The sequence below is a fragment of the Nesoenas mayeri genome (assembly GCF_963082525.1).
Source record: "Nesoenas mayeri genome assembly, chromosome: 25".
NCBI classification, from domain to species: Eukaryota; Metazoa; Chordata; class Aves; order Columbiformes; family Columbidae; genus Nesoenas; species Nesoenas mayeri.
This window is the reverse complement of record NC_137549.1, coordinates 5,988,518-6,008,435: the sequence shown is the minus strand read 5'-3', so window position 1 is coordinate 6,008,435 and position 19,918 is coordinate 5,988,518. Positions and strand designations below refer to the sequence as shown.

Genomic DNA, 19,918 nt, shown 5'->3' with positions numbered 1-19,918 from the left:
CGTCCAGATTGATGCGCTTCCAAACAAATCAATAAAGTCGGTGTTTTCCAAGCTGGGTCCACCCTGGAGGTCTGAGTCTGGGGCTGCAGGAGGCTCAGCACCACGAGGATGGACCCTGAGTATTGGTACCGAAGTTTAAAAACCCCCAAGAGACCCAGAACAGATTAAAATCAAAGCAAGCGGGGGGAGATGAACAACTCCCCAGTGCAGGGTCTCAGAGCCAGAGCCAGAGGGTGGGACGGAGTTACGCTGAACAGAATGAAAACCACAGGAACTGTTGGTGTCCCGAGGCTTCGGTACAGGGAGAGGTGGAGAAACACAGCACCAGTGAGGAACAGACAGTACAGACCTTTATTAAAAATCAGATCCTATAAAACAGGAAAGCAAAGGCCTTTTCCGCTCCCTCTGTCCCCGCACACGCTGCGTGCGGAGTCACAGCAACAACCACGCGGGGAAACAAGGAACTAGGCCAAGAAACGCAACTGCTGGGAATCGTCTTGGCCGTCCATGAGAAGGGGGAGATCTCGGAGCACCCGTGAACCGGGAGGATCGGGAGGCAGCGCAGGGCAGTTCCGCACCTGGAAGGGACAGGACTCAATGTGAACCACCCAGCGCCGCTGCAGCGCTGAGCCCGCTCTGCTCTGTCCTCGCAGCAGTGCTGCCCCTCGCAGACCATGTAAAGCTTGGAGATAATCTCCTCCTGCGGGCAGCTCGCCCCAGATCAGTCCTGGGGAGCCCCACCTTACCCGCAGCCCCGCTCACTGCACCAGCCTGTACGTGATGTACCGGCCCGCGGTCTCGCTCGGCCTGATGATCTTCACCACCTGCGAGCCCAAGAGGAGCAGCTCAGGAGGAGAGAAGCTGCTGGCAGGCTGCTCAGCCCACAACAGCTTTACATCCAACAGAGGCACCTCCGAGAGTTCTGAAACACCGTGAGAACCTCACAGGACCCGTCACCCGAGTCTGTTTTTACCTGACCCCGCTTGATCCCGAAGTACCGGGCCACCGGGTCCCCCGCCTGGATCCTCGGGAGCTGGTTCTCTCGCAGTTTACTGCGCGGGGAGTCAAGGAGCTGCCCCCGCGGAGCCCGCTCGTTAGCGCAGCTAACGGAACACAGTAATAAACCATCGCGTTGTGCTCGTTTCCAGCCCAAAGCAAGTGCCCGTCACACCCGGGCAGGACGGGGAGGGACACACAAAGGATACTATCTGGCCAGGAGCTCGGTCACTTCTTCCTTTGTCATGACAACGTGCTCCGGCACCAGCTGTGAACGATGGTGGGGAGAGGCCGTGAGGGCAGAACGTGAGAGAGCTGCTGGCTCCTCACGGTGGCACATTCAGCAGCAGGAAAATGGACCGCGTTGCTCAGCCTGCCCGAGCCGCCGCTCAGCACAGAAACCATCACCTGCCCCGCGCCACTCACCTCGTGCTCCGTGATGTTGATCAGAAGCTCCTGCTGCAGGAACTGCTCCAGGATGTACTTGGGAGCCATGTCCACCAGGGACTGCAAGGGAAAGGTCGTCAGACGCAGCGCTGTGCTGGGACAGCCCTGCCCACGCATGGACCCGCAAACGTGGAGCCGCTGCGCTTGCACAGACGGGCTGCACAAAGAGCCAACAGATCTCCCAACCGCTGGTACATGGCCCCTTTCCCCCCCCCACCCCTGACAGCCCCTCAGCTGCTTTTCTGCAGCCACCTCCGGCTGCTCCGGTTAAACACACTTGCATGTTAAGCAAGAGCCTGAGTGAAAGTAGAACAGGCTTTAGCAAAAGGCTGAGGGAGCTGGGGCTCTGGAGCTGGACAAGAGGAGACTGAGGGGGGACTCATTCCTGGGGATCAATATGGAAAGGGGCAGTGTCAGGAGGATGGAGCCACGCTCTTCTGGTGACAACCAGGGACAGGACAAGGGGCAATGGGCGCAAACTGGAACACAGGAGGTTCCATTTAAATTTGAGAAGAAACTTGTTGGGGTGAGGGTGGCAGAGCCTGGCCCAGGCTGCCCAGGGGGTTGTGGAGTCTCCTTCTGTGCAGACATTCCAACCCGCCTGGACACCTTCCTGTGTAACCTCATCTGGGTGTTCCTGCTCCATGGGGGGATTGCACTGGGTGAGCTTTCCAGGGCCCTTCCAAACCCGCACAATCTGTGACTGTGTGAAAAGGCTTTATCTGGAAGGACATCCCTGCCTTTTCCCGAGCTAAACCAGCGCTCGAAGCCAGCCCAGCGGAACAGCAGCGCCCCGCGGGCCAGCCGTACCTGCTTGGCCGAGGGGGTCATGCCCTGCTGCACCACGATCAGCGCGCGGGTGATGTTCTCCTCCTGCATGCGCTGGCAGTACATCTTGATGGTCTTGATCCCCACCTTGGGCTCCTCTGCGGCAGGACCGGCCGGGTCACGGGTCGCCCCCCGGCCCGGCAGGGGCGGCCCCGCCCGGGCCCCCGCGCTGCTCACCGGGGAAGAACACGAACATCTGGTCGGTGGGGTCGTCGTTATGAGCCACCAGCACCGTGAGGTCCGTGCGGCGGGGCCGGCCCTCGCTCGGCTTGTCCCCGAACTGCGCCTTGAACTCCTCCAGCGTCTGGTCCAGCTCGTCCTGGGTCACCAGGTACCCGCGGTCGTGGCAGAGCTGCCGAGAGACGCCGCGGGTCGGCCGGGAGCCGCGGCACCGCCGGGCCCGCGCACCCCGCCCGCTGCCGGGGCCCGGTCCCCCCGGCCCCCCCCGGCCCGTCCCGGTCCCCCCGGCCCGTCCCGGTCCCTCCCGGTCCCCCCGGCCCGTCCCGGCCGCACCTGCATGATGGTTTTGCGGATCTTCCACAGCCGGTACGTCTCCTCCTCGTCGTCCATGGCGCCCGCCGCCGCACCGCCTAAAGCCCCGTCGGGCTGCCCGCGCTAATGCCTGCTCGCGCGGCGACAGGCGGCACCACGAGGACCTCGGCCGTGGGGGTTCCTGGGAGCTGTGGGCCGTCTCACTCCGGGGGGGAGCGAGGATCCGTCTTGTGTAGCCGGGGCAGTTCTCCGGTTGTCTGCGCCCCGGAGCGGGGCGGGCTGCAGCCCACCCACCGGCCAGTGGGAAATCGCCGCCGCGAAGGGCCCGGTCTGCGGCGTCTCATGGGCCGACACCGCCACATGGTCCGTCCTTTCCCCCCTGCCCTAATGGTCTCGCCCTCTCCGCCGATAAACACCCCCGCGGCCACCCCGCCCACCCTGCTCTCCCATTGGTCAGCTTCGCATCCATCATCCTGTCGGGCACGCCCGACAGTCGCGCGTTGACTGGCTGCGCGGCAGCGAGGGGCGGTGCTTCCGCGCCGCCGATTGGCCGAGAGCGGGGGGCGCGATGGGGTGGGCCGGGGCGCTGCGGCGGGCGCTGCTGAGCGGGGCGGCGGCGGCGCGGGGCCCGGTGCGGAGCATGGTGAGCGCGCTGCGGGGCCGGGCCGGGCCGCTCCCCGGGAGTGCGGGGCTTCCTCGCGCGGAGGGCACGCGGAGGGGCCGCTCCCCGCGCGGAGGGGTCGCGGAGGGGACGCGGAGGGCCGCGGCGGGCGCTGACCGTGCCTGCCGCCGCAGTGCGCCCAGGCGGACGACTGGCGCTCGGCCAGGGCCATCTACGACTTCCACGCCCGGGACATCGACGGCAACGACGTGTCCCTGGAGAAGTACCGGTACGTGCGGCCCCGCGCGGGGCGTGCGGCTCAAAGGCCGCGGCGGGACGATCGATCGGTTGTGTGAGCGGGACCCGCCCCGCCCGGGGCGGCCGCTGATCCAGCGCTGCGCAGGGGCTGCGTCTGCATCGTCACCAACGTGGCCTCGAAATGAGGAAAGACTCCGGTAAACTACACTCAGCTGGTTGACATGCACGCCAGATACGCTGAGAGGGGTTTACGCATCCTGGGCTTCCCCTGCAACCAGTTCGGAAAACAGGTGGGTGGGGAGCGGGGCTCCGGGCTCCCCGGGCCGAGCAGCCGCTCCCGGAGCTGCCGCTCTGCGCCCTCCGCAGGAGCCGGGGGACAGCGCTGCCATCAAGGCGTTCGCCGAGGGCTACGGGGTCAAGTTCGACATGTTCAGCAAGATCGACGTCAACGGGGACGATGCCCATCCGCTCTGGAAGTGGATGAAGGAGCAGCCCAAAGGCAGGGGCACCTTGGGCAAGTGAGTGCGGGAGCCCCAGCAGGGAGGGGTCGGCTCCGGCCCCACTGCAGCAAGAGGAGAGTTTTGGGGTTTTTTCTCCTGCCCAACTCTCACTCCTGTTTTCTTCTCTCCTAGTGCAATAAAATGGAACTTCACTAAGGTAGGATCCAGCTGCTTTTGGGGAGCGCGGGGGGTCCCGGGGGCAGCACAGGCAGGAGGGATCCTCACGCATGGGCGGATTCCCTGGGAGCGGCCCCAGAGGCTCAGGGTTATCTGCAGCCCTGAGCCGGGTTATCTCTAACCCTGAGCTGCATTATCTCTAACCCTAAGCCACGTTATCTCCAGCCCTGGCCCAGAGCGGCTGGGATGAGCACGGGGGAGCGGGGCTGCGTGACTCACGCGCCCACGTGCTGCTTCACTCCACAGTTCCTCATCAACCGGGAGGGCCAAGTGGTGAAGCGGTACAGTCCCATGGACGATCCCTACGTAAGTGCGGCCAGTGCCACAGCTCTGCCCGCCTCAAGTTCGGGCTCGTTTTTGGGGTGATGATGTTCTCATTGCACAACACTCCGTTTTCTCCCACAGGTGATCGAGAAGGACCTGCCCGCCTACCTGTAGAGCTGCTCATCTCATCCCCCTGCGCTGCCCCTCGGCCCCAGCACCGGCCGCAGCTGCCATGGAGTTTTCTCCAGCCTTCATGACGGTTTGTCTTCAAGCCAGGTCCCTGGTGAGGCAGACCCGACCCCTGGCGTGCACCCGCTGGAAGGAAACTTCCCGGGGCTGCGGCTGCTGCTGGGGCTGCTGCGTAGAGCAGGATCTGGCCTCCCCTTGCAATAAATAGACGCATTAGAAATGAGCAGTTGTGTCTGGGTGTGCGGCGATGACGGTGGATGGCGCGGGAGCTGCGGTGCTGAGCTTTGCAGGAGCAGAGACCTTACGCAACTGCTGAGCGCAGCTGGGATAATCCGCATTAGTGCTGAGGGGCGAATTGCACAGGAATCCCGGCTCAGCCGCGCGCCCGCGGGACCAACCAAGCGGGGAAGGTGCGTGTGACCTGGCCCGGTGCCCGATGAGGCAATGGGTTGTTTTTCCCCAGATGCAGCTGGAGGGTGACGGGCTGTGTGTTCGCCCCGTCCCGCCCCCACGGGGACACGCAGCGCCCGGGCGAGACGTCCCCGAGCTGTCCCCGCGCTGCTGCGCAACAGGCCCGACCAGCAGCTCCATTATTGTCACCACCCGGTGCCCGGGGAGACGGGAGAGCAGCTGCCACGGTGCCGCTGACACCGGAGATAATCCCACTGCTGGGGGGGGGTCCCTGTGCTGATCCAAGTCCCAAATGGGACCCTGGGACAGGTCTGGAGAGACAGACAGACAGACAGAGAGCTGGGACTTACAGAAATCTCATATGTGGCTTCCTTTCCATTTTTACTGAGCAGAATGAAAAATTATCCTTCTGAGGCAAGTAGAAAATTCAGGAATTATTAGTCCAAGGCACATATTCTAAAAAAATCTCTTTACATATATACATCTCAATTAATTATAAATACACATAGAAAAACAAAGGCAAACAACAAGCGGATTAAAAAGTGCTAACAAAAAGGTGTAAGGGAAGGAAAAAAGGGACTCATTTAAAAATACATACAATCAGTAGGACAACTGCATAATAATTTAGTTAAAAGATACTGTTAGATATTATTAACCCTGACGAAAACACAGGATTGGGGCAGGGAGGGTTCCTCAAGGTGCTCTCTGTGTTCCCAGAGACCAGGGAGGGGGGATTGCATATATTTTAAACTCGAGGCGGAAGGCGCCGGGTCAGGCCCCGCGAGCCGGGCCAGTTCGGCCTCGCTGTGCCCGAGTTGCAGCCTCTCTGAAACGGGCTCTCCCGGCACCCCTTCCTCACTGAGAATTCGGCAAGTGCCAAAACGGGCCCCAGGCGAAGCTGGGGGGGCTGGGACATGTGTTAAATAGGGGAGGGCGAGGGGATGAGCTCGATGGGGACAGGAAAAGGCTGTTGTGGCCCCCGAGGTCCCCTGGGGCAGAGCACGAAGCAGCAGCAGGACCTGGGGGGGACGCGGGGGTCCCGTCTTTGGTGTTTGCTTTGAGGTAAGGAGGTTTCCTTGAAAAACTGCAGGAAAAGGGACCCCAGAGCAGGGCTGGGGGAGGCGGGGGGGGAGGACAAACCCCAAAGGAGCCAGAGCAGCCTCACAGCCTCACGCAGCTCAGCACCCCCTGTGCCGGGGACGCGGCTCCCAGCGCAGCGGACACCGACCCAAAGCCCTTCCCAACAGCAAACTGGGCCAGTCCCCGAGCCTGGGGGGACACGGGGGTTCACGGCTCTCGGCCTGGAGGAGGGGGCTGTGCTGGGCTCCGCAAAGCTCCGGCCCCCGCAAGGCTGACCTGTCGGGGCTGGGGGACCCCAGAGTCCCCTCCCGGGCCAGCCGGGGAAGGGCTCGGTCCTTCCCCTGCAGACAGCGGCAGAGCCGGGGCCGGCGGGGGAGCTGCCGCGCTCCCGCCCGCCAGAGCCCGCCCGCTAACGAGAGCAAGCTCAAGAGCCGCCCGGGACCTGCCCAGGCGAGACGCCGCTGAGACAGGGACAGTGACAGCCACCGCCGGGACAGGGACGGTGACGGCCACCGCCGGGACAGGGACGGTGACAGCCACCACTGCCGCGGGGAGCGGGCGGCCGGGCAGCCGGGGCAGCGCTCCGCAAAGCACACGTTGCTCTTTGGTTGTGGGGCTGGATTTGCTGCGGGAGCGGATCCCGCACGGCCCCTGGGAGCAGCTCTGCCTGGGGATCCACGTCAGACCCGGCCCGTGGCCCAGCCAAGGACGAGCCCGCAGCGGTGACACGGCCGGGGACCGGCCACCACGCGCCAGCGGGACGCTGCGCAGAGCCTGGGCAGCCAGAGGGAACCCGCAGCGCTAAAGTGCAGGACAGGCTGAGGGACACATGGCCCTTCTGCTCCGGGGAATGTCCCCGAGCTCCCGGCGCGGCTGAGATCTGACAAACTCATCACAAGCTCTCACCCCTGGGTCAGGGACCGGCACCCTGGTCGCCAGGTCGTTCTGGGGACCAGACGTGCCTCGGGCCAGCTCGGGGGCCACAGAGCTCGGGCTGGGGAAGGCACAGCCCACTGAGACACTCAGTAGTCTGCAGGGACGGCGGGCGGGGGCCGCTCCTGCACGGGCACTGACCTTTGAGCAGGACTCAAACACAGCAGAGACCGTCAGTCCAGATCAGCTGAACTTGGCCACACTCCACTCCCTGCAAGCGCATGTTATATACAAATCTATACATGCCTGACTGTATATTATATATAAATAAACTTTGCTTTAAGGAACTCTAGGGTTTTCTTTTCTTCCCTCAAAACCAGAAAAGGGCCAGTCCAAGCCAGCAGAAAAGACGGGGCTCCCCAGCTCTCACCTCTGCACGGGGCACGGTTGCCTTCAGAAGTCGGAGAACGGCCCGCTGAACTGGATCACGCTCTGGCGCTCCTGGGGGAGCCCGTTCTCCTGGGGACCCCCGTTAAACGGCCTTAGCATGTCCTCCAGGATCTCTCTAAAGTTGATGTTCCCATCCTGTTGGACAAAATCTTGCTGCGGCGGCTGCAGTGGCGCGGGGGGAGGCAGAGGCAGGTGTTCGTGCAGCGAGGAGCTGGCGGCCGCGCTCCCCTCCAGGACAGAGGGGTGGCCGAAGCCGAAGGGCAACCGGTGCTGCTGGTGCGGCGGCAGAACGGGCTCCAGGGGGAAGCACAGCGCGCCGGGCTCGGGGTTCATCGCCACGTCGGGAATGCTGTCGCTGGGAGGGCTGTAGGTCAAGTCCAGGATCTCGTCCTGGCGCAGGCTGGGCAGGGGCATCCCGGGGCCCGTCTGCGTCAGGTCCAGGGGCTGCGGGAGGACGTGCAGCGGCAGCGAGAACTGCGGACTCGGCTCCTGCACCAGCTGGTTGTGCTTTCGCTTCACGTTCTCATCCATCTGCTTCAGCTCCTCCCGCACCTTCCGCACGCAGCTCTCGGGGATCTTTATCCCTAGGGGAGGAACGGGCGTCAGTCCCCACAGCCCTGGGGGACGCTGGGGGACACCGGGGCCCGCTTGCCGAGCTGGCCTGCGGCTCTGAGGACAGGACTGCAACCCCAGCGCAGGCAGCTCCAGAGAAGGGAATTCCAGCACGGGGCAGCTGGCCCTGTTCCTTCTCAAGCATCCTGCTCCCCCCTCCCCTTCCCAGCGCTTCACCCACCGACTTGTTTCTTCTTCTCCTTGGTCTTGAGGCGCACGATCTGCAGGTAGCTGCTGTTGGTGACGTCTGCCATGATGCTGGCGATGCGGCTCCAGACGCGCAGCAGGGCCCCGCACAGCATGTAGTAGTGCCGCAGGCGCGTGCCCTGGAAGCACTCCTTCCCCTCCTGCCGCAGCCGGCAGCTCCGGTTCCTTTACGCCAAACAGGAGACAACACCCGGTTCAGCACAGGGTCCCCGCGGCGGGACCCCCCCCAGCGCCACGGACGCCCAGCAGCGGCTCTGCCGGGGGCTGCGGGTGCCTCACCAGACGGCGTGGTTGCAGTGCGTCAGGGAGAAGAGGTAACTGCTCTCCCAGTGCTCCTTGGCTTCCTCGGGCAGCACCTGCGGAACGAACGGATGGCGCTGGAGATTTTCTGCTGCCCAACATGCAGCTGAGATGTGAAACCCAGGGCTGGGAGTCGGGACACCCGGGTGTCACCAGCAGCTCTGCCCAACCCCGCACGGGCTCCAAGGGGCTGTAGTCCACGTCCCTCCAAAGCCAGCGCTGCCCGGAGAAAGAGGCTTTCCCCTCTCCCCCCGTGGGCGGCCGCAACCCCCGCCTACCCGCCGGTACTTCTTCTGCAGGCTGTCCAGGCTCTCGGGCTGGCTTTGCTTCCCAATATTTGGCTTGTAGAGGATAAAGTTCTTCCCTCGGCTCTGCTCTGCCAGCAGACACGTGTGTTTGCAGCCCCGCATCTGTTGGGGTAGAGCTGACGGTTACCATCACAGCCTCTTCCCCAAGCCCACATTTCTCTGAACTAACCCCCTTCCTTCCAGGGTGGAGGTTCCTGGGGGAGTCCCGCAGCCCCCAGCGGCAGGAGATGGGGCTCAGACCCCGTACAGCCAGGGTGGACCGTCTGGAGCGCCCTCCGAGCGGGGATGTCACCCTGGCAGAGCCCAGGGACCCACCTTGTTGGAGAGGTAGAACCCGTCGAAGGGTCCTGTCAGTTTGAGGGACTTCTCATAAGCTTCCTCCCACTTCAAGCCTCTGTCGACACTGATCTAAACGGGGACAAACAGAGGGATTCTGTCACGTCAGGAGGCAGGACAAGCACATCAGTGTCTGTCTCACAAAGAGGAGGGACCAGCAGCTCCCAGCCCCGGACTGGGAAGCACTGGAGAAGACCGGAGCAGAAACAGCTGTGCCCACCTTGTAGAACACGACCTGTCCGTCCTGCGGGTGCCCGGGGGTCAGGAAGACCTCCTTGCTCTCCTCATAGATCTCATCCACTCCCGGGGCCAAGTCTGCAGGAGAAAAGCTGCTGTAAGGGACATCTTCTTGTGCCACCTCCTCTCCCCGCACGAGTCTCAGGGCCTGTGCTGCGTGGGGACACCACGGTGCCCGAGACGTTGTGGCACTGCCAGCAGGCAGCACGGGGAGGGACACAGAAGCGCGGGGTGAGCAGGGAGAGGTCTGGCCACCCCTCTTCTCCACACCTAAGATGCCCATGTCGTATTTGCCCTCCTTCTTGTCCTTTTCAATCAGATAGTCAAAGGTGTCAGAGAAATACTGGAAGAGCATGTTCTGCTTGTCCACCTCCAGGCCCAGGATGCGGTTCAGGAACTTGGTGATGGAGCAGTCTGCAAGAGAGCAGCGGCTCAGGGTTCGTGGGGAAAACCCCCGACCGTGACACCCCCACATCTCCCATTCCCCCCTCCCTCGGGCAGGAGAGGCCGGACACGTACCCTTCTCCACCGAGACAGTGCCGTACTTCATGTGGTGGCAGCAGATCCCCACGGAGATGAGCCCTTGCTTCATTTCTGGAACGGCAGAGAACAGCTTGTGCGTTTGGGGGTCCGGGCTGCCCCCTCTCCCTCCAGCTCTGCCCCACACTTGTGGTGCTGTTCCCTCCCTCCCTGACGCTCTGCTCGGCTCTTCCAGCACCTCAAACCTAAGAATGACCCAGCAAGACACGAGGAAACCCCAGAGCTGGGAATGTCCTTACCCTGGAAGAACGCGGCCTCCCCTCTGTCATAGCTCTTGGGCACAGGAACCCTGTTCTCTGTCTGGCTGAGGATCGTGGACAGGACTCTGTCCAGTGCTTTAGCCCCGTACTGCGAAAGGAGACGAGAATCACACAGGGACAAACCTCCACCGCGTCCTGACACAGAACCCGCTCCCACGGGAACAGCGTCCTCGGCTGCACGGCCCCAGCGCCCGCCCGGCTCCACACACCGGCGCTGGGTGCTTGGGCAGATCCTGCCTGTAGGTGCCAGTAACGATCCTCCCGGCTCCGGATCCCACTCGCTTCACCCCTCCCCGCTGAGCTGCCCCAGAACAGCCCCAGGTACCTTGTTCTCAAAGTTGTACTTGCTGAGGTCTCGGGACTCAGTGGCCCGGCGGTCCCCGTGAGTTAAGGCACCCTAGGAAGGCAGAGCAAGGACAACGTTCTCACTTTGAGCTGCTGCAGAACGCCAGAGGATGGCCAAGGCGCGTCTGGGAGGAGGCCGGGACAAGAACGTGCTGTGGGGCAGCGTTCCTCTGCAGCACCGGGACTTCCCCGAAGTATTCAGGGATTTATCGGAAGTGAAGAAAAATGAAACTAGAGGCAAATTAACTATTCCATTAATTATTTCATCAGCTTTCTGGAAACAGATGGGTTCATGCTCCTCTAACAGTGGGGGAATTCCAACATCTGGAATTGCGTTCTGCTTCCCTGAAATCCCTCCTGACACCCTGGTTACGTATTCTTCATCCCTTCCCAAACCCCGGGATGTTGAAAGCCGCCCGTGTTCACAACCGCGACACAACCCCCGCCGCAGTCACCCCGGCCCCGCCAGAGGGAACCGCGCAACCGGAGCTCTTCGGAGAGAACCGGAGCGACAGATCAGTCTCTCTGCCGCAGGGCACTTACTAGGCTCTCCAGCCGCTTTGCCACGATGGATGCAAACCTCCTCTCCCCGGCCAGCTCAGAGATCAGGAAGACATATTCTGGAGCAGAAACCTGGTTCGATCGGTGCGTTCGACCTACAGGAACACGGGAAGCGAAAGGAGAGGTTGGCACAGCCTGGCTGAAACTGGCAGGGAAGCTGAGCAAGGTGTGAGCCAAACCAGCTTTCCATCACGCTGGGGACACAGGACAGAGGCACCGTCACACTCATCACCCCGGTGCTGCCGAGACCTTGGCAGAGGTGACTTTACAGCCCAGACGCTCTGGGCCTGAGCAGCGATCCCCGGTTTGAGCGAGGCTGTGCGCCCTTTCTTCTGAGCTCACGTACCGAGAGCTGTCCCTCCGCACCCAGAGCCCCCTCGGGGCGGAACAGAAACCCCCGGCAGCCCTGGTGTGTTCCACCGGGATACCGCTGACACCTAAGGGGCCGGTGACGGAGAACACCCGGCCCTCACCGAACTGCTGTATGGCCCGGTCTGCGCTCCAGGGCAACTCCAGTGTCATGTGGACCCGGCGCTTCTGGTTCTTCACCCGTCTGTCAGCTTGGAGAGAGATCCCTGAGCTGGAGGCCTCGGAGATTATTGCTACGAGCTAAGGGAGAGACAACGGGTGAGAAACGGGACTGAGGTTCACGGACACGTGCAAAAGTGCTCCAAGAAACAGCCCAAAGCACAAGTCCCCAGCCCAGGAGGGGACCCCAGACTCCGTGTCACCTTCCTGCAGGTCAGACAGAAACCCACAGAGCCATGGACACACAAAAGCCCTTCCCATTCCACCCCTCCCATGCAGACGTTTGGAGGTTCCCTTAGCTCCAGCCCCACTCACCTTCTCCCCGTTCATGAAGCGCTCCTTCTCCTTCAGGTTGACGTGGTCTATGGAGAGGCCCTGCTCCGCACGAGACTCGAACATGACGGAGCCGTCCGGTCTGCAAACCACCCGGCCCTTGCGCCCCGTCATCTGCACACAGGAGAGGGGCCGTGAGCGAGGGCAGAGCCCTGCGGCAGCTCCGCTCACAAAGGCACTTCTCAGCAGCTTTTTCTGGTTACAAGGAAGGAGAGGAAACCCCCTTCCAGCAGAAATCCCCTTTGCCAGCCCCTTTCCCCACCGAAATGCACTCTTGGTTGCGGGGAGTACCTCAGCCACATGATCCGGGCCCCCAAAGTGGTTGATCAGCTCATCCAAGGTATTGAGAGGTAGCTCTTTGCCCAGTGCTTTTACTTTTGCGAGGAGATCCTGCTTCAGCTTTTCCACGTGCTCGAGTTCCCGCGGGCCGTGCATCTCCCTCTGGGAAGGCAGCATGTGAAAGTTACCTGGAACGAAAACCACAAAGTTTAGAGTTACCTGGTAATTGCAAATGAAACAACAGTCCCAAAGGGCTTCTGAGGGCACCGAGTGACGAGCAGGCACCCTGACCTACAATAAACGCCCCTGAGCACGGACTGAGGTGACCCCGGTTCCCAGCTCCCCGCAGCCGGGGGGACGGCGCCCCGCGCCGCTGCTCCGCTTACTCCTGTCCTCCGCCGCGAAGCCGTTGTAGGTGTGCTCCACGAAGATCACGTCGTCCGTCTCAAACATGGACTCCGGGGAGGAGTTGAAGTCGCTGTCGAGCCCCATGTCGGAGTCGGTGCTGCTGTCATCGCTGATCTTGATGACACCCGTGGGGTCACACAGGCCCTTCAGGGCCTTGGCACAGCGGCCCCTCGGCTTCCCTGCAAGGGAGAGCAAGCGGCACCTCAGGAGAGTCCCCAGCGGCGCGTCAGTGCAGAACAGCAAGGGCCAGCTCAGAAAGAGAAGGAGGAGGCGGAGAAATCATAAAATAGCTGAGATTGCCCCAAATGGAAGGCTTGTCTTGAAAAGACAGAGCCCATTGGGCAGGGTGGGGGGCAGCCGGGAAGGCAGGGAGAGGAAGAGAAAGGAAGAGAGAGAAAGGAAGAACAAGGCGATCTGCTGGGCTGCAGCCGGCCGCACGCAGCGGGACGGACACGCAGCAGGACGGACACACGGCGGCTCCGAGCGGGGGAAGGAGCCCACGGGTCTGGTGCCTCCAGAGGGATGTGCAGGACACGGGCAGGTGCCACTGGCTGGGGACACTGTTCACTCCCGAGCTCAGAGACGTCCCTGCTACGTGAGAGCGTTCACAAACCTCCCCCTTCCCCACATCCCACTGGAGGAGAAACCCCAAAACTCTTCTTACCTGCAGCCACAGCCCATAATTTGTCAGGCAGTGATTTGTTTTTCCCCAGGACACCTGCCATGCTCTAAGTCAGAGGTACTGGCTGCAGAGACCTCCAGACACACAGCCAGGACCCGTCTGCGTCTGCTCACCGGTCCCGGTAAGGGAACAGGGCAGAGCTGCTGGGCTGTGACCGGGACGCGGGTCAGGGCGAGCGGCCAAGAGCTGCGTCCTCCGCACGAGCGACAGCGCCGGGAGGCGTGCGGGGGGTGAACTGACACCAGGGCAGGGAGCAAGAAGCGTGAAGGAGGGAGAAGGGAAGAGGCAAAGACAAGCCGAGTGGCCGGGGAAGCAGCAAGGCAGGCGCCGGGCAGCAGAGTGTGCTCTTACGTTTTCTTTTAATGCCAGTTCCTTTTTCTCTCTTTCTTTTGGTTGAAGGAAAGTGCTTCTGAATTAGTGATAGAAAGACGCCTCTGAAAGTAAGATGCAAAATTTATTCGAGCTACCAGGAATGTCTGCCGGTTATCACGTAGCAACGTGTATTTGAGATCGCACCGCGTTTCACCACGGAAGGGTGAACGCTGCTCCTCGCGCGCGAGCAGCCGCCCCGGCACAGCGCGGCTCTGCCGGCAGCTCCCACCGGCGTGTCCCACCGAAGGGCCTGCCGTGGGGGCGCGGGCTGCGCCAGCGCGTCCCCAGCCGCCGCACGGACATGCCGAGGGACACAAAGCACCGCAACGCCGGGAAAAACGCAGCTGCCGCGGCCTCCCCGCGCTGCCACGGGACGTGCCAGAGCTGCAAGACCTTTATACAGCAACTCAGAGGGAGTTTTAAACGGGAAACACTACTGGGAAGCTGTTACATCACTGCTGAAAGGTCCAGAAAGCGGCGGGGCCCCCCGGGTGTGCGCATGGCAGAGGGAACCGCCAGCCTGGGCCACGGGACAGAGAGAAGAGACAAAACGCGGGTGCGTAAGTGGCTTCAGGTGAACGGTAAAAATCAGAAGAAGTGGAAAACAAAGGTTTGTGTGGGCTGTTCTACAAATAAAAGAGCAAATGCTTAAATGCTGATTGTGCTGGGTGGGGATGAACCCCAATACCACGAGAAGGCAGCGCTGAATGAGCTCTGAAACCACCACCACCCTGGTGAACACAGCAGCCGGAGGTGTGGACGTGACAACTCGTCCGGGTGAGGAAAAGGAGCGCTGGGGAGCAGGGAGGAGCTCAGAGACCCTCCTGTGCCATTACCCAGCACCAGAAAAGCCCTTTTGTCCTGTGCGGGGGTGACCCTGTGCTCAAATCGCCCATTCTCCCTCTCTGGACCGGAGCGCTCCTGCCATGGGACCGCGCTCCTCTTCCCGACAGCCGCGCTCCCCGCCTGCCCCCAGAGCAGCCTGCTTGGGCTGCCATCCACCCACCGAACAATCGGTTATTTTTAACCCCATTTCTCGGCATCTTATAAACAACTGCTTCTTCCCAGCACAACCCCCTCGAGAAATCCCCCGTGGTGCTGTCAGAGCGGGGCACCGCCGCCGGAGCCTCAGCAGATGCCAGGAGACACTCAGATTTCTGACCAAGGCTGCTCTTGTCCCCACGCCTGGGACAGAGTCAAGCTCGAAGGGACCACACGGTTTTTTAGACTCAGTTCCTCTGATTTCTGCGACTCAGAAGCCAACCCAAGAGACAAAACCAGCCTGAGCAGCTGTTGGACTTGCCCTGCGTGCTGTCACCAAATTGGTATTTGTTTTCCAGGAATGGGCTGGAGACAGCAGAGCGACACAGGCCAACGCAAACCCCCAGCAACACGTGAGGAAAGCCTGGCCTAAGCTGGACACACATCGCCCCTGGCATCTCCCGTTGCTTTCACCAGCATTAAGTCACTCCAAAAGCAAACAGCAACAGCCCTGCCGCCCGCAGAACGGAGGGGATGCAGCTCAACCCAGCGTCCCAGGGGTTTGTCACCCGTTGCGCAGGAACAGCCATGGACGGGCTGGGACTCTGAATGCTGCAGAAATGAGGGGGAGCACGAGCCCCATTCCTGCTGAAAGGGCAGCGGGAGTCCTGGCTTCTCTTCAGGACAACCCAGCCCTACAGCTGGGGACAGGGGACGCAGCGGGACGGCTGCTGAGAGCACCGGCAAACCTCGACTCCCAGGAGCACTCAGGCAGCGATGGCGCTGCCGCCCAGCCCTGCAGCGCAGGAGCTTCTCCTGCTCATCGCTGCACCACCAGCAGCCCCGTTTTCCAGGGTCAGCCACACGCAAGCCCAGCCGAGCTCAGCCTGTGGCTCTCCGACACCCGCCCGTTCCCTCCGGCGTGCACAGTCAGGTCAGGCTGTTCATGCCCGTTTGGACCATAGGAAACTTCCAAACCCAGGACCCAGCTCCTAACGCCAGGCTGAAGAAACAGCGTCTCAGCATCCTATTTACAGCTTGTGCAGGGCGAGGTGTTTGTGGAACTCCGTCCCATTGAGGAGTGGCCGCAGGGCAGGGCTGGCCCCCCAGCCTCCCACGCTTCCCCCCTCACAGAAACACAGGGATGTTTAACTCACTCTGCAGCAGAGACAAAACAATTTAGGTGCCCGTCGTTCTCGTCCAGGACCTCTCTGGTGCGAGCCTCCCCAGTGGACTGCAGGCCGATGACAATACACTGCAGGGAGACACAGGGACGGGACCGCACGTCGGGGAGGGGACGATGGAGCTTGTACCCCACAGCCCCAGGGACCGTCCCCTTGGACCCTGCCCCACATCCACGCTGGGCCCGTACCAGGGCCCCTGACAAAGAACTTTCAGCATCCAAAACTCTGCCTCTGCTCACACCCCAGGGAGGATGATTCTGGTTAACTGACTCTACTAGGTAGTTTCTATCCAGAATTTCCAAATTGCACCCAGATGGATAAACGGACGGGCCTGCGCTGGAGGTGACAGATCTGGTACCTCTTCTAGACTGAACATGACCCAAAAACCCCTTTCAGATCAGCTCACCCACATCTACCCTGAAGGACCTCAAGAGACGAGGCCACGCGAACTCCATCATTTACTGCCATTGTTCTCAGAAACCCAACAGTGCACTTCATTCTAGTTAATCCAGAAAGAAATCCAGCCTTAAGGAGGCTGCCAGCGCACCTTGTCCTTGGCCAGCTCCTCCTTGGCCAGCTCCACGAGGCGCCGCACTTTAGCAGCAATGCAGAGGTACTTGAAGAAGCGCTGGTGAGCCGACCAGAACTGACCCCACAGGGACTTGCGGGACTCCAGGCCGATCCAGTCGGCCGCCTGCTGGAACACCATCAAGGCCTCTGCCCACTGCGGACAACACACGGAAAGGCTGAGTTCAGACTTAGTTCTCATCTCGTTCCTGCTGTGCACGAGGTTATTAGAACAGCCTGGGGTTCGATGATCTGATTTAACATCGGTATTTATGTCACTGTCTTGGGCTGAATGAACAGTCTGGTCATTCTCTCTGCATCTGCATGATGTTGCACGCTTTAGTTCGCAAATACACAACTTTTAAATAGAAGCAAAAAGTATAAGATTATTTTTTTACATAAGCTGAGCATGTGTGCCCTTTTTCCTCCTTACGAACAAGCAAAGTTTGCACTCATGGCCACGTTCAGAGTCTTCAAACCCTCCCACAAAACAGGCGGCCGTGCCCGAAGCACAACGAAGCGTCCGCGTCCCGCCGCGGTGGCACCGGCTCACCAGCTTGGCTGCCTTGTCGTAGACAATCTTGTACTGCTGGTCCAGCGGGATCTCCTCGATGCGGAAGGTCACCCCCGTGAAGCTGAGCTGCCTGGCGATGTACATCCCGCTGACCTTCATGTCCATGGCCACGATCTCCATGGCGCCCACGCCCCTGCGAGAGGACGAGCGCTGTGACGGCGGCCACGGGACCCTGCGGAGCCCAGCAACAGCTGTCACAGAACGTGACACACAAACAAGGGCCACCGGACGTGACTTACCGCTTCTCGATTGCGTGCAGGAACTCATCGAACGCTCTGAAAGGGGTGCCCTCCCCCCAGATCCCCAGGCGGCTCATGTAAATCATGTTTTTTGGCTCAGAGGCACCTGTTGGGACAGAATTCACTGTTAGCAAAAGCACAGCGGTTTGTGAATGGTTTTGACTCAAGTAAAATGAACTCTTAAGGGGATGCTCATTTGCCATCACGCCTCAGAAGACCCAAGGACTTTCCCAAACATTGCACGAAGTGGGCAGCTACCACGACACAGCTGAACAGCTGGCCAGGAACAAGTTAAACTGGAGAGAAATGAGTCTGACCTGCCAAAAAGTCACGAGAAATGGCAGTGATGGGGCTCGGGGCAGACCGCGGGCTCTGCTCTAGCACCGCAGCACCATCCACCTCCTCTTGCACAAATGGGTGCTCTTGGCACACGCACCCACACCTCGTGAGCAGCCTTCAGGTCACAGAGGTGGCCGGGACGCGCGGCGCCCACCCGGAGCCTCACCTGTGGCACTGGCATAGACAACCCTCGCCCGAGGCAGCTTGTTCTGCAGGTCCAGCACTGCTTTGCCCATCTTAGTCGAGCTGGCGTTTTTGGCTTTGTGGCATTCGTCAAACACAATCTGGAGGGGAATATCAGTTAAGGAGAAAGGATCTGGTTTGGTTACCAGGACGGGAACAGACAGAAAACACAACCCCGCCTCCTCCAGCCAACAGAACAGACAATCCCGGTATGAACAGGACAGACTCGCTCCCCATGCTGCGTGAAATCTGCTGGTTTTGCCTAATCCTCTGCTCCTCAGAGCCAAAGATCACCTCCCTCTGCCTCCACTCCCAAGCTGTGTTTTCTCTTGTAACGCTGCGGGAGAAGAGTCGTGGACTGGTGACCCGCAGCTGGGTTCTCTCCCCGTCCTGTCAAGCGCAGCCTGCGGGGGAGAGCGGAGCTGGGGGCACGTGTGCTCACACCGTTCAATATCTGCTGGCACCGGGCTGCTCGGCACAGCCGCTCCAGCGACTTCAGATGGCCCCGAGCGCTTTGCTCCTCGGTGAAGCACAACCACAAACGCGCAGTTCTTCCCTCTCTCCAGCTGTTTGTTTGCTTCTTTTCAAAGGATACGACTCCATCAAAGTTTTCCCTGCACCAGTCCAAAATCTGTTTCAAGCGTGTTCTGTGCTGCCCGCCCGCCTGGCTTTCCCCGATCAGCGCAGAGTAAGTGGCAAAGAGGACTCCTTCTGAGGTAGCTGTGTCGCCGTATTTAATCTGCAGAGAGAGCAAGAACAAGAACGCAGGCGCTCGTGACGCCTGTCCCCATCCTGCGCCCGCAATCGCTGCCGACGGCGCTGCGGCCGCGTGGGACACGCTCTCCTGCTGCCGCCGGCACAACCCGGTCTGAGAGCAGGACACACAAAAGCCTGTTGGTAGCCGACATCTCCGGCACTTCTATTTGGCACCGAGATCTGGTGACGACAGGGACTTTAAACGCCTGGACAAGTGCCACTAGCCAATGTGTCAGCACATCTGGATGCCTGCAGTGAAATGTGGAGCCCACACCAGGACTCCAATTCTCTGGCCAGTGGAGGTTGCTTCATTTTGTTTTAAGCAACAGTTTAGAATGTTTAATTGTTTTGAACCCTCTTGTCATTTTAATTACTTCTAGATAGCAATTTTCTCTTGGAGCAGGTGAGGTTGTTGCCTGTCTCCCTGCCATGGGGCCCACCTGTAATGAAATAAAAGGTAGGGGGAAAAAACCCATGAAGAAAGTCCCATTTAAAGCCTTTTTGGTCTGAAAACAAACATCTCTTTCAGTTTCTTAATAAAGTGGATTCAGAGGTGTTGAATACATGTGGTTTCCATTGACTCTGCAGGAGCTGGTTGTTCAACAGCACTAAAAACCAGCGGAGAATGTGACCCGGCCAGCAGCGTGCCAGACGCGGCCCGGAGCAGAGCAAAGCGCGGGCTACAGAGAGCCCTGGGAGCAAGCACCCCACAACTGCTGCTCGTTTCTGCTCAGAAATTCTTCATCCCCATCACAGAGTAACTGGAAGAAAGTCTGAAAACCCTGATTCACTCAGCTGGGGGAAATGCCATTCCCTCCGTGGGGCTGGCGAGAAAGGGTCAGGTCCTGCCGCGCTCTGCGCTCGCCTGGAGACGCTTCTCGCTCCCTGCAGGAGCAGCTCTGCGCCCACAGCGCCGCTCCGCAGAGCGTTAAAAATAACCCGAGTGGGAGTGGGAAAAGCACGCTGAGAGGAGGGAACGCGAGCAGCGAACACGGGCAGCTGGCTGCGCTGCCGCCCGCGCACCAGCCGTGCGGGATGAGCCGCCGCGGCTCCCGCGCCCGGCGGGGCCGGCCTGCGGCTGCCGCGGCTGCCTTCCCTGGGCGCCACGGCGGTGGCGCTCCTACCTTATTCAGCGCGTGCACAGGGATGTGGGAGGCTTCGATGTCCTTCAGGTCTCGCTCGGCGTCGTATTTGAGATCATTGGAGACGCTGAACCTGCAA

The 19,918-nt window shown here is 60.9% G+C and overlaps 3 protein-coding genes across 9 annotated transcripts in view; 1 reads left to right on the top strand and 2 right to left on the bottom strand.

Moving 5' to 3' along the window:
- Window positions 1-95: 95 nt before the first annotated feature.
- POLR2E (RNA polymerase II, I and III subunit E) lies at window positions 96-2,926 on the bottom strand. Of its 3 annotated transcripts, XR_013923317.1 has the most exons (9): window positions 2,785-2,926; window positions 2,449-2,623; window positions 2,254-2,369; window positions 1,423-1,503; window positions 1,206-1,264; window positions 974-1,052; window positions 747-824; window positions 350-578; window positions 96-115 (listed from the first exon to the last, which is right to left on the bottom strand). XR_013923317.1 is itself a non-coding variant. In XM_080359426.1 (8 exons), exons 1-7 carry the CDS (start codon window positions 2,839-2,841, stop codon window positions 759-761), a joined length of 633 nt encoding a protein of 210 aa, XP_080215552.1. In that variant the 5' UTR covers window positions 2,842-2,926; the 3' UTR covers window positions 329-593; window positions 747-758. The 3 variants fall into 3 exon arrangements, 2 of the variants coding, with proteins under 2 accessions (XP_080215552.1, XP_080215551.1); XM_080359426.1 differs by lacking the exon at window positions 96-115 and having other exon boundaries at window positions 329-593; XM_080359425.1 differs by lacking the exon at window positions 96-115 and having other exon boundaries at window positions 329-578.
- Window positions 2,927-3,317: 391 nt separating this feature from the next.
- On the top strand, window positions 3,318-4,973 carry GPX4 (glutathione peroxidase 4). Its single transcript, XM_080359398.1, has 7 exons — window positions 3,318-3,406; window positions 3,559-3,653; window positions 3,768-3,912; window positions 3,989-4,140; window positions 4,255-4,279; window positions 4,546-4,605; window positions 4,705-4,973. Exons 1-7 carry the CDS (start codon window positions 3,332-3,334, stop codon window positions 4,735-4,737), a joined length of 585 nt encoding a protein of 194 aa, XP_080215524.1. The 5' UTR covers window positions 3,318-3,331; the 3' UTR covers window positions 4,738-4,973.
- A 530-nt stretch (window positions 4,974-5,503) lies between these two features.
- SBNO2 (strawberry notch homolog 2) overlaps window positions 5,504-19,918 on the bottom strand; it is a 38,839-nt gene continuing 24,424 nt past the window's right edge. For 3 of the 5 annotated variants that reach the window (XM_080359022.1, XM_080359024.1, XM_080359025.1), the window contains 24 exons: window positions 19,822-19,912; window positions 18,537-18,680; window positions 17,925-18,042; window positions 17,420-17,525; window positions 17,160-17,313; window positions 16,587-16,763; window positions 16,013-16,110; window positions 13,854-13,936; window positions 12,799-12,999; window positions 12,425-12,600; window positions 12,116-12,247; window positions 11,746-11,881; window positions 11,255-11,367; window positions 10,692-10,763; window positions 10,346-10,454; window positions 10,086-10,160; window positions 9,837-9,980; window positions 9,550-9,644; window positions 9,309-9,401; window positions 8,964-9,095; window positions 8,665-8,741; window positions 8,360-8,550; window positions 7,547-8,150; window positions 5,504-7,387 (listed from right to left, as the gene is read on the bottom strand). In XM_080359022.1, coding sequence (XP_080215148.1) covers window positions 7,570-8,150; window positions 8,360-8,550; window positions 8,665-8,741; window positions 8,964-9,095; window positions 9,309-9,401; window positions 9,550-9,644; window positions 9,837-9,980; window positions 10,086-10,160; window positions 10,346-10,454; window positions 10,692-10,763; window positions 11,255-11,367; window positions 11,746-11,881; window positions 12,116-12,247; window positions 12,425-12,600; window positions 12,799-12,999; window positions 13,854-13,936; window positions 16,013-16,110; window positions 16,587-16,763; window positions 17,160-17,313; window positions 17,420-17,525; window positions 17,925-18,042; window positions 18,537-18,680; window positions 19,822-19,912 — 3,298 coding nt within the window. In that variant the 3' untranslated portion in view covers window positions 5,504-7,387; window positions 7,547-7,569. Of the gene's footprint in view, window positions 8,151-8,359; window positions 8,551-8,664; window positions 8,742-8,963; window positions 9,096-9,308; window positions 9,402-9,549; window positions 9,645-9,836; window positions 9,981-10,085; window positions 10,161-10,345; window positions 10,455-10,691; window positions 10,764-11,254; window positions 11,368-11,745; window positions 11,882-12,115; window positions 12,248-12,424; window positions 12,601-12,798; window positions 13,000-13,853; window positions 13,937-16,012; window positions 16,111-16,586; window positions 16,764-17,159; window positions 17,314-17,419; window positions 17,526-17,924; window positions 18,043-18,536; window positions 18,681-19,821; window positions 19,913-19,918 lie in introns of all 5 variants that reach the window. The other 2 variants (XM_080359023.1, XR_013923292.1) reach the window with 2 other exon arrangements.